This window comes from Arachis ipaensis, chromosome B8 (assembly GCF_059453495.1).
Source record: "Arachis ipaensis isolate K30076 ecotype BB chromosome B8, ASM5945349v1, whole genome shotgun sequence".
Taxonomy (NCBI): domain Eukaryota; kingdom Viridiplantae; phylum Streptophyta; class Magnoliopsida; order Fabales; family Fabaceae; genus Arachis; species Arachis ipaensis.
In genome coordinates, this window is record NC_142443.1 from 30,566,674 (window position 1) to 30,579,455 (window position 12,782).

General features: G+C 37.3%; 1 protein-coding gene across 1 annotated transcript; it reads right to left on the reverse strand.

The window, feature by feature from the left end:
- Positions 1-464: 464 nt before the first annotated feature.
- LOC107612799 (phosphoenolpyruvate carboxylase) lies at positions 465-5,997 on the reverse strand. The gene is made up of 11 exons (XM_021109213.2): positions 5,858-5,997; positions 5,258-5,463; positions 4,523-4,914; positions 4,342-4,426; positions 3,580-3,802; positions 3,384-3,487; positions 3,207-3,300; positions 2,979-3,133; positions 1,892-2,890; positions 1,423-1,809; positions 465-1,057 (listed from the first exon to the last, which is right to left on the reverse strand). Exons 2-11 carry the CDS (start codon positions 5,423-5,425, stop codon positions 755-757), a joined length of 2,910 nt encoding a protein of 969 aa, XP_020964872.2. The 5' UTR covers positions 5,426-5,463; positions 5,858-5,997; the 3' UTR covers positions 465-754.
- Between the last annotated feature and the right edge of the window lie 6,785 nt (positions 5,998-12,782).

Consider the following 12,782-nt stretch of genomic DNA (forward strand, 5'->3'; position numbering starts at 1 on the left):
TGACTTTAACCTTAACTTTTTAGAACGAGATCTTGAAAAACGGCTTTAAATTTGACAATATCACCCAAACAATAAAGATGAGATTAGACGAGCTTATCTTAAATGGAGTCCATATCAAAAATATTTTAACAATTATTTTCTATTTGGCCCCCCAAAATTTTGTTTCAAGCTGCATGTGATTCATAAGAGAATCGTTATGGCCAAACACATGGATGACACCACTGTTAATGAGTGATGGATGAAATCTTATATTATTGTATCTTAGAAATACATAGATATTTAGGTACTAAACGCTGTTCTTAAAGTGGACTTTTGTATTCATCAAAATTTCAAAGCTTCTAATTTTTCTGTTGCTCAATACACTTATTTGAATTGAGATTACCATACACTAATTTTGGTGTCTAAATTTCTACGTACAAGAAATGGAAAGAGTTTCATGAAAGATGCTAAGAACAAAAGAGTATTGAAACAAAGTACACTTTGCATAATTTCCGCATTGAAATATAACAATTCAGTTTCATTGACTCATTTTGTGTGGTAGCTAGCCTATAGCAAGCAAACCATATTATACAGCAAGATAAGTAAAAACACAACACTACAAAGAAAGAAGAAGAAGAACAGCACTCAGCTTTGGTGCATGTAACTAAATTTAGGATTTCTGAACAAACTTAGAGTCGAATAAGGGAAAAAGAAAAACAAGTAACACCAAATACAAGGGAAGGAAAAGGAGAAGGTTGCAATAACTCAAACTTTCTTAACCGGTGTTCTGCATTCCGGCAGCGATACCCTTCATGGTGAGGATGAGGGTGTCTTCCAAACCCGGAGCATATTCACTTGTTGGGTTCAGCGAGACTAATTCGTCGGCCGATTTGCTGATGTCTAATGATTCTTTAGATATTCGTGGGCGTGGCCTCACATTCACGTTGTAGTTCGGATCGCGGATGCGTTTCAATGTGTAAGCTTGGAAAACATTCAGGGTAGTGATGTAGGAATCACGCAGCCGGAGCCTTTGCTTCAAGTAGGGGTCACCTTCTAGAAGATCCTTGTGTCCAGCCACCTACAAAGTGCAGCAGAGAAACAGATATCAGCTTGCTGAATCACTAATCAGTTCTTGGTTTTTGCCTTTAGCATTCGATCTGAAGACTGTTTAGATATAACATTCAATGATCTTGAACTTTCTTGTGACATTAAAGTAATATGAAAAGGTGCATTTAAACAAGGTGGCAATTTACATGCATGCATATACACCTTCATGTGAGGTTGATAGTTGAGAATATAATCAAACATGTTAAATCATCTAACAATTCTTAACTATCAACTTCAAGTGAAGACAACTGCATGCGAATTTCTACCTTTAAACAAAATTCATTTTAGGGAATGAGTTGAAAATTAAGAAATGTTACATTGGAAAAGTAATATTACCTGAAGGAGGAGTTTCTTAGTTTCTTCATATTTGTTCCTCAACTGCTCCCCAAAGGGCCATAAATCTTTAGAAACCAAAAGCCTATCATTCAGAGCAGCGATACCTGGATCGCCCTTGGCGAACACCATTTCCACTAAATCAATGGTGACTCTAAAGAAAGGCCAATTGTTGTACATCTCTTGTAGCATGTTGAGATTTCTAACATCTTTCTGAATAACATGTTTAAATGCAGATCCAAAGCCTAGCCATACCGGAAGATGAAACCTTGTCTGCGTCCACGCAAAGATCCAAGGAATTGCACGCAGAGTTTCAATGCCTCCATTAGGCTTTCTCTTCGCTGGTCTACTTCCAATGTTCATCCTTCCGTACTCTAACTCCGGGGTAGCCTGCAATCATCATATGAGATCAACAATGATTAGTTACTTAGCATGGAATGTTGATGGTTTTTATTGTGTGAAGATATCTTACTAGGCGAAAGTATTCCACGAATCGTGGCTCCTTGAACACAATTGATCGGTACTCCTCTGTGGCAATGACGGCCATCTCATCCATAAGCTGACGCCATTCTGGCTTCGGTGCAATTGGGGCGTTCATACCGTGCTCTAAGGTGGCAGCAGTGAACCTTTGAAGTGTTCTGAAGCACAAATGCTGCTCCCCGAATGACTGCTCAATTACTTCACCCTGAACCGTGACACGAAGTGATCCATGGACAGTGTCCGGAGGTTGGGAGAGGATAGCAAGGTGAGTAGGCCCGCCTCCTCTTCCAACCGTCCCGCCGCGACCATGGAACATTGTTAGCTTGACCCCATACTTCTTGGCTACCTTTATAAGATCCTCTTGAGCCTTATACAGCTGCCATGCTGCAGAGAATCTTCCGGCATCTTTTCCGGAATCGGAGTACCCAATCATGACTTCTTGCTTCCCATTGATCCTGTTTCTATACCATTCTACCGAAAACAAGCGAGCCAAGGCGGCCGGAGCAGCCTCGAGATCTGCGAGCTTCTCAAACAACGGGACAACTCTTAACGGATGCCTGATCCGGCATTCGCGTTGAAGAAGCTCAACCGCCAGCACATCGGACGGTGCGGTTGCCATTGATATGATATAGGCTCCGAAGTTATCTGCTGGAAGCTCTGCTATGACATGAAATGTGTCCAGAACGTCTCTGATTTCTTCGGTTGTTGGAAGGTCAGGTCCAAACAACGGTCGCTTCCCGCTTAATTCTTCTAGAAGCCACTCTTGTCTCTTCTCCTCCGACCATTCCTGGTAGGATCCGATTCCCAAATGCTTTGTGATGGCATCCATCACGTCCGTGTGACGGTCCGACTCTTGCCTGATGTCAAGCCTTACTAGTGACAGTCCGAAGGTGGAAACTTGTCTTAAGAAATCAAGAAGGGTTCCGTCAGCAATTGCGCGATCGCCACAAGCACACAGTGATCTGTAACATAGCTCAAGAGGCTCCAGGAACTGCAAATATTGTTAGCTCTCGTAGTTAGTATTTGCTTCTCAAAACACACTGTATTGTGTTGAACTCTTGCTTTCAAAAACAATATACCTCCTCCACATTGGTGAAAGTTGCTTCCTCTGGAATGTCAGAGTAACCCTGAGCGAGTAAATGGCGAGACCGCTCCCGAGTCTTGTACAGTCTATCCCTCACATCACCCAGTATCACACGATACGGTTCATTTGCCGGAATCTTTTTCCAAAATTCTGCATCACAAACACACTTTCTAAGTTTCAAGACAAGTAACCTTTAGCTCCATTGCAATGTAACCTTGCATACCTATATAGTGTTTTGCAACTTCATCTTTCTTGAATGATCCGTGAAGTTCGTCCGCGCGAACGCGTAGCTCATCGTTGCAGCGCCACATAGACAACTACAGAAATAACAACTGAAATCAGGAAAATGGATAGATCATTGTTTAGAAAGAAGGATGCAAGATTGAGAGGTGTAAATTACTTCAAACATAAGATCTTCTATCTGGGAATAATACAAATTAGCAGCCATCATTCTAGCTAGTAAGCAAACATCCCTTGTCACTTCAGGAGTCACTCTCGGATTACCTGAATCATCATATCAAACATGAATTATATGCTGACCCTTCCATTTTTAATGTACATTGAGAGAATGTTTCTTGCAACAATTAAGATCATACCATCGCGATCACCACCCATCCAAGATGAGAATTGAATAAGAGGAGCATTGTAAGGTACACGCTCATTTATCCCTATGTTCTTCAAAGCTGTGTCGAGCCGACGCAGAAATTTCGGCACGCCCATCCAAATTGTTTCGTGGAAGTAGCTCATTCCTGCTCTCATCTCATCTTGTGGTGTTGGAGGAGTTCTCCTGATTTCGTCCGTTCGAAATGCAGCTTGAATCTACACAAACAAAGGTTACATAAGAAGCTTATCGGAGATATAATTCTCTGCAGAACAACTTCAAACACCGATGATTAATAAAAATGCTTCACCATGTAAGAAATGAATCTTGGAATTACTTTAGTTGTCTTTGTTTCTTTTTTAATTCTTCATTTGTAATAAGCTCCACTATAAGTGTTGAGCTCGCTCTTTCTTTCAAAAAGAAAAAATCTTGGAATTATAAAGAATGAAGCACTTGATACCATTGTCTATATTCTTGATTGAATAAATATGTAGGAGTATATTTTCAGTACTATAAAAGTACACAAATTAAGAAAGAAAAAGAAATCACCAAGATTGCTTTCTAGTTTGTATTGCTGAAATGTACTTGTCCTGTTCTAGTGGAAAAGATCAGATAGCATATGAATTACCAGTTAAGTGCGAATATTGTAATTTCATATCTAAAGGTGCAATTGAAGATTATAGATAGTTTAGAACTCCAACATTCTATCTAACAAGAACCGAAATAAGAGAAAGATTCGAATGATTTCGTCACTTACCTCCCTCTGCAGAGCCTCATCAAGCTCCTGCTTATCATCAGGAGTGATGTCTTTGGCGTACAGCTGAGATAAACAATTCCGGATCCTGAAGAAAGCATCCAAAATGGAGAAATCAATGTCAAAACAAATAAAATGAATAAAATTGAAGAATATAGCAGCGAAACTATATTTTGATACAAACCTTCCATGCTTTTGAAGCAATGATCTACGAATGGATTGAGTAGGATGAGCAGTAAGAACCAGATCAACTGTCTGGTTCTTCAGCGCATCGAAAACTTCCTGAGGGGACTTCTTCAGGTTCAATACAAGTTTCTTGAGAGTTTCTTCAATGTCTGATTCAGTGGTTGCATTGTTCTCATCCACAAAATCACCCTTCTTCAACTTGTTCCTTCGGCGATGAGCAATCTGAACTTCTTCCGCTAAGTTGGCAAGGTTAAGCATATGTGAGAAGGACTTCGCTACGACGATAGAGTCCCCGGCATCTAAACTGGTTATCACTTTGCCAAGTTCTTCAAGTTTCTTAGGATCATGCTTGCCTTCATACTCAGCAGAAAGCTCATACACTTCTTGAACCTTCACAAGATGAACAATTTTAGTACCATCACTGTGAAACAGTTTTCCAGCTCATAATATTAAGAGAATTTCAATATAACAGAATCTAGAAAAGAAAAATTGATCATATATTCTGTGATTTTCCCTTTCTTACTCTAAGATTTCCTCTAATAGAAGGCCTTATTTCCTTAAATGTTTTTCAAAACCAATAATGGACCCAACCATAGTATCCCACATAATAGAAATTTGATCACCAAACAAAAACATTGAAATAATAACCAAAACATATCAAAACGTTGATCATGAAATGAAATCAGTGATAGGGTTTGAGAATTGACACAAAAAAAAGAAACTTTAAACTTACCGTTTCTCTGAGATCTTCACCATGTAAATCTTGAAGAATATCAAGGAAGCGATCCAAAAGAAGAGCATCATACTCAATAAGCTTATCATCCTCACTCACTTTTGCTGGTGCCAATTGCCTCAACTGTGCATCAATTGATGCCATCTTCTCCAAATTCCTATTCGCCATTTTTGCTTTCTCTCTGTTTCTCTCTATGTCGTTTCACTCTGTTGAGTATTCACAAAACACCATTTAAAAAGGGTCTCAAACAATGATCAAAACGAGAACCAAAACCCATAGAAACACACAACAGCATCATATTAAAAAATTATGAGAAAGCACAGAGCCAAATCAATGAAGCTAAAACCAAGGGGCTAATCAAAAGAACATCCATAGATTCTTAATCCAAACAAACCCCCCCAAATAATAAGGAACTTAAGGAGACGTTGACATCTACAATTTGATATCTGCATGACACGTGTAACATGGACAAAAAATAAATAAAAATGTTCATACAAATTGAGTTATGAAAAGGAAAAAAAGGGGATCTTTGCATGACCCCATGATGAATAATGAATAATAAAATCCTATGCTATGATATATACGGTTCTTAATTATTACCTTTGTCTACAGATACGAGGAAGAAGAAGCACTGAAGAAGAAGAAAGAAGCAGTGTCAGAAGAGAGAGGAGATAAGAGAAATGCCTTTTAAGATTGATGTAGCAAAGTGATGAAGCACTTGTCTTTATATACACAAAAATGGTGGGGACGTTTGTTACATACACGAACAAAATATTTTTTTGTTGTTTTTTTATAAACTACATATATATTTTTTCCTTGTAGATATTTAAATGTTTCAAGAAAGAAAAGTGTTGTGCTGAGGCCTGAGGTGAATCTAGTCATCATTATTCGATTTGAGGTCGAATATGCCATTCTCAGTTTCCAATGATTCTTTACTTTTTCTTTGATACTTTAATTTGGTAATTTGTATGCAATTTTTTTTTTAACGAGAATTATTGTGTCCGTTGGTTTTGATTTAAATATGGGTTAAGTATGATTTTTTGTTGTGAGGGTTAAGTACGATCTTGGTTCATATAATTTAGGCTGAAAATTTTGTTTATTTCTAATTTTTTTGCATTTAAATTTATACTTAAGGTTCAACTTGATTTTAAAATTATTTTTTGGACTAAAATAACCTTCTTCTCTCACCTTTTCACCATTTTTTTTACTATATATTGTTGCAGTCCATTTAATTAAATACTTGATGGACAGTAACAGTGGCTGAGATAATATCATTATGAAAGAAGCAGAGAGTTCTTTGTTACACCAATAAAAAACAACAATGTCATTCATCTCTATTCTCATCTAACTACACACACATCAAATACTTAGAAAAAGCAAAAGAAAATAAGAGAGAAAACAAAGAAAAGAGAGAAAAAAGAAAATAGAACAGTACGACGAGATCGAAAAATAAAGCAAAATGACCGAGACCGAAAAGCACTACGAAAAATACCACGACAAGGACGAAAAGCAGCTTGACGACCATAGCAGAACAGCACAACAAGAATGACAAGAAGTAAATGCATGACAATATTGGTGGCGAAGTGGCAGAAAGAGAGGCACGATCAGAGTCCGGTAGCGCAAAAGCAGGGACAATGATGAGCTGTGTTGTCTTGAGGAGGCAAAAACGGTGACAGGGGCGTGTGACGTCCTCCCTCGCCGGTATCGTCGCCACCTTCCTCTTTCCCCATATCTCTCCTTTTGATTCTTGAATCGTTGTTTCTGTTTTGGAGCGCGCGTGCTCTCTCTCCCCCCCCTCTCTCTCTCCATTCCTCTATCTCATCGAAGAGAGTGGCGAAGATGCGGCGGTGGGGGCGGTTTTGGGCACTGCCATATTCTCTTTCTCTCTTCCTCCCCTTTCTTCTTCTACTTCTTTTTCCGTGCATCTCTCTTTTTCTCTAGTGCAACTTTTCTTCCTCTTTTTTTTGTTCTTTTTTTTAGTTTTATAATATTTTTGTTAGGGATAATTTAGTCCAACATTTTAAGATTTAGGTAAAAAAGATAATTTTAAAATCAAGTTGAACCTTAGGGACAAATTTAAATACAAAAAAAGGTTAAAAATGAATAAAATTTTTTACCTAAATCATATGGACCAAAATCGTACTTAATCCTTTAAATAAAATTGACTTCATTCATAATATCCAAGCGATTCAATTTTTAACCTTTAATAGACAATTCTTTATGTTATATGTGATTTTAAAACATTATAAGAAATACTGATGCTATAAGTACAAGTATTTTTGTAAGAATTGGAATAACCGTTTTAATAGAATAATAATTTTTAATTGTCCGAAATAGGTTCAAAAATATAAAAATATTTTTTTAAAATATAAAGGTGAAATTTGAGTTAAATGAATTTTTTTTGAGTTGGAAAATGTATCTTCTGCGAAAAATGTTTGTAAAAATGCATACCGAAACTTAAGCCGGCAGTACCGGCTCTAGTCTGTCTGGTACTGCGTATTTTAGTAAAATAAGATTTTGAAAATTTATTTATTATTTTGAAATGACAAAAAAATAATTTAGAATTAAAAATCGGGTGTTAATCTTAAATGTTTCGGCCCAAAGTTGGGCCAAACGAGCCAAAAATACTAACAGGTTGGAACAAGCCCAAGGCCCAACATATATATACTCTATTGATGAGCTTTAAGCTCATTTTGATGGGAAGAGAGAGAGAGCTCGGATAGATGAGAGTAAGGGGGGAAATCCCATTGTCACTATTCATCGTCACCTTCTGGGGGCCATAACTTGAGCTTCGGAGCTCCGATTAACAAGCCGTTTGTGGCCACGCGAAGCTCTTATCGAACTCTTTGTTTCTAGCTAGGCATTGTTGGTAAAAAATAAAAACTCAAGCTTCAGTTTCCTACCCTAGATTTTGTGCATTTTTTGTTATAGTTTTTGAATAAATTTTGTGATTTTGTTTGTTTAGGGTGATCTAGAATTTGAATATTATTGAGTTTTATCCCTAATATTGTTGGGTAAGGTAAGTCTCTTCAAACTCTTGTAGTTTGATGTTTTGAATTAGTCCTAGTGATGTTTTTGCATGTTATATGATGTTAGATTGAGGTTTGGTGTTTGTTGGAGTCAGCTTGATGGTTTTGGAGCTTGGAGTTTGAGTTTGGTATTTTGAGTTGCGTGAAAATCGGCCAAAGTATGGTTTCAGTTTCTTTTATGTAATATGTAATGTTTCGTGAAAATTTAGGCTAGTGGCCTTTAAGATAGAATTGAATGATGTGGGTGTATAATTTGTTGTATGTGATTAAATGTTTGATGATGATAATGATGATATGGAGTTTTTGGAATGTGTGGTATATGAATTATGATGAAGGTTGAGTGAGTTGTATGTGGGAGAGTATGATTATGATGATAACATGATGGGTATTGGTGTTGATTTAGATTGATGATGACTATAAGTATTGTTGATGGTAAATTTAGGCTTGAATTAATAAGTGTTGAAGGAGTTGATAAGTTAGGATATTAAAGGTTGGATGTTGTATAGTTGAATAATGATGGAATTTAGGAGCTTTGATGTGATTTAGGTTGAATTTAGATATTGATGAATAATGATTTTGATGGTGTGAAATAGCGTAATTAGGATGTTATTGATGGTTAAGTTTGAGGAATAAATAGTATAGACTTTTGTGTTGTTTTGGTATTGTTTGGGTTGTGAATGGTTTGGTTTTGAATTGAGAGTTTTGGTGAAGTTGAGTTTTTAGTGTTTTTGGTAAAAACGGATTTTGGGTTAACTTTGGCGGATCATATCTTGAGCTACAGTTTTTGAAATTGATTGAATTTTGTATCAAATTAAAGATAATTCAAAGAGCTTTAAAACAGTATAGATTTTGTGGAAATTGAAAATTTGTAGAAAAAGATATGATCATTGGAAGTTGGTATCAAAAATCTGATTTCTGTGATGTTGCAGAAATTGTGAGTTTTGGTTTGTGTGCGCACGCACACTGCTGTGCGCGTGCTCTGGGCAGGGGCCATGTTTTCACTTGTGCGCACACACACCCTGTAAAATTTTGAAAACGTGCGTACGCACACCCTGGTGCGTACGCACACACAGGGATATGCCTACTGTTGGGAGCGTACGCACAACATCATGCGTACGCATAAGCTGGGAAGTGCCTTCTGTTGAGGGCGTTCGCACGTATCCATGCATGCACACAAAATGGAAAATTTTACTTTGTGTGTGTATGCACACCTCTATGCATACGCACACTTTGAGAAAACTCTTCTGGGAGTGCGTACGCACAACCTTATGCGTACGCACACTACCTTGTTTTTCAATGAAAACCTTGTTTTTACCGTTTTACCTTCCCGACAAGCTTGCAAACTTCCGTAACACTTGTTTAAAACCTTTTTGCTAGTTTTAGGGTCTTGAATCAAGGAAAAAAATAATGAGTAAATAAAAAAATATTTTAGTTATGAGTTTAGATCTGGTGACATAGGTTTTGGAAGGTTTGTGTAATTTCTACCTTGAATTGGTGAACGTTGAGTTGTGAAGTATATGGTGGAAGAGATTTTTGGGAAATGAAAATACTTATGATGAAGTTGAGAAATTGAAAACCGGGGATGGTTATGATGAGTTGAGAACTTGGAAAGGAATCATGAAATTATTAGATTACATGAGAGTGTGCAGGACCTATATCCCTGACGTGGCAGTTTTTTTGTTATAAGAGTGTACCAGACACTATATCCTTTGAATGATTTATGGTGAGACAGTTGTTGTTGATTCCTTCTCTACTGCATGAGTGTGCAGAGCCTATATCTCTGGCATGGCAGATTCTCTGCTGCATGAGTGTGCAGGGCCTATATCTCTAGTGTGGCAGATCTGCTGCATGAGTGTGCGGGGCCTATATCCCTGGCGTGGCAGGAAGGCTACATCTGGGAGGATGTGTTGGATTGGCATTTATAGACCGATAAGTGATATCACGAGACAATAGGACAGACATTCATCATATGCATCTTCTATATGCTTGTTTGCATTGCTTAATGATGAGCGGATATTTTATACGCTTTTTGGGGTTAATTTCATATAGTTTTAGTGTATTTTAGTTAGTTTTTAGTTTATTTTCAGTAGCTTTTAGGCAAAATTCATATTTCTGGACTTTACTATGAGTTTGTGTGTTTTTCTGTAATTTCAGGTATTTTTTGGCTGAAATCGAGGGAGCTGAGCAAAAATCTGATTCAGGCTGAAAAAGGACTGCTGATGCTGTTGGATTCTGACCTCCCTGCATTCAAAGTAGATTTTCTGGAGCTACAGAACTCCAAACGTTGCGCTTCTAATTGTGTTGGAAAGTAGACATCCAGGGCTTTCCAGAAATATATAATAGTCCATACTTTGCTCAAGGATAGATGACGTAAACTGGCATTCAACGCCAGTTCCATTCTGCTGTCTGGCGTCCAGCGCCAGAAACAAGTTAGGAGTTGGAGTTCAACACTAGAATTGGATCCAAAGCTGGCGTTAAACGCCCAAAACAGCCCTATGCACGTGAGAAGCTTTAGTCTCATCCCCAGCACACACCAAGTGGGCCCCAAAAGTGGATTTCTGCACCATCTATCATAGTTTACTCATTTTCTGTAAACCTAGGTTACTAGTTTAGTATTTAAACAACTTTTAGAGATTTATTTTGTATCTCATGACATTTTTAGATCTGAACTTTGTACCTTTTGATGGCATGAGTCTCTAAACTCCATTGTTGGGGGTGAGGAGCTCTGCTGTGCCTCGATGAATTAATGCCAGTATTTCTGTTTTCTATTCAATCATGTTTGTTCCTATCTAAGATATTCATTTGCGCCTTATTGTGATGAATGTGATGATCCGTGACACTCATCACCATTCTCAACCTATGAACGTGTGCCTGACAACCACCTCCGTTCTACATTAGATTGAATGAGTATCTCTTAGATTCCTTAATCGGAATCTCCGTGGTATAAGCTAGAATCCATTGGTAGCGTCCTTGAGAATCCGGAAAGTCTAAACCTTGTCTGTGGTATTCCTAGTAGGATTCTAAGATTGGATGACTGTAACGAGATTCAAACTCGCGAGTGCTGGGCGTAGTGACAGACGCAAAAGGATAGCGAATCCTATTCCGGTATGATCGAGAACCTATAGATTATTAGCCGTGCGGTGACAGCGCACCTGGACCATTTTCACTGAAAGGAAGGATGGTAGCCATTGACAACGGTGATCCTCCAACACACAGCTTGCCATAGGAGGGACGTGCGTGCGTAAAGAATAAGATAGAGAGAAAGCAGAGATTCAAAAGGCAAAGCATCTCCAAAACTCCAACACATTCTCATTTACTGTATAACAAGTAACCTTCAATCCATGCTCTCTTATTCATATGCAAGTCAATTGATAGCCACTAATTAATATCCTGACTAAGAGTTGCAAGATAACCATAGCTTGCTTCAAGCCAACAATCTCCGTGGGATCGACCCTTACTCACGTAAGGTATTACTTGGACGACCCAGTGCACTTGCTGGTTAGTTGTGCGGAATTACATAGTGTGAAGTAATTTTCGTGCACCAAGTTTTTGGCGCCGTTGCCGGGGATCACAATTTCGTGCACCAAGTTTTTGGTGCCGTTGCCGGGGATTGTTTGAGTTTGGACAACTGACGGTTTATTTTATTGCTTAGATTAGGAAAAAAAATTTGTCTTTTTGGTTTAGAGTCTTTTATTATTTATACCTTGTTAAAACATTTTAAATTTATAGCTCAATTAGTTAGAGCGTGGTGCTTATGTTCTTAGTAATTGGCTATCTTATTTTCAAAATCTTTTTCAAAAATAATTTTTCTTTGAATAAATCTTGTGCCAAACTTTAAGTTTGGTGTTTTCTTGTTGATTTTTCTTTGTTTTTCGAAAATTTTAGTTTGGTTTTCTAAAAATTTTAAGTTTGGTGTTCTTTCTTCATGTTCTTGTATTCTTGTGAGTCTTCAAAGTGTTCTTGAGTTCTCCTTGCGTCTTGATCTTAAAATTTTTAAGTTTGGTGTTCCTTGGTGTTTTCCCTCCAGAATTTTTGAAAACAAGGAGCATTAGATCTAAAAATTTTAAATCTTGGGCTATCTTATTGTTTCTCTCTCTCTCCTCCTTAAATTCAAAAATATCTTTTCTCTCTATTTTTAAAACAAATTTTCGAAAATTATTTTTAAAATTCAGATTTTTTTCAAAATTTAAAATCTTTTTCAATTCATATCTTTTTCAAAACTTCCTGACCACTTTCTCTCTCCTCATTTTTTTCGAAAATCTTCACCTATTTTTATTTATTTTATTTTAATTTATTTTCGAAATAATTAAATAAATAAATAAAAAAGAAAGAAAAAAAATATACATTTTTTATTTTACATCATCTCCCTTTCTCCATCATGGATCTAAGTGGAATTGAACAGTCCAGGAGGACTCTGGGGTCATATGCTAACCCCTCTACTGCTTCATATGGGAGTAGTATCTGCATACCTTCCATTGGAGTCAGTAGCTTTGAGT

What these genes read in the sequence shown, in the direction of transcription:
- LOC107612799 (XM_021109213.2), bottom strand. Translation starts at nt 5,425, where the DNA reads ATGGCGAATAGGAATTTGGAGAAGATGGCATCAATTGATGCACAGTTG. An exon ending in ATGAGGCTCTGCAGAGGGAG is followed by an intron (nt 3,803 to 4,341) that starts GTAAGTGACGAA and finishes TTGTTTGTGTAG; the next exon opens with ATTCAAGCTGCATTTCGAAC. An exon ending in TAGAAGATCTTATGTTTGAA is followed by an intron (nt 3,301 to 3,383) that starts GTAATTTACACC and finishes TTATTTCTGTAG; the next exon opens with TTGTCTATGTGGCGCTGCAA.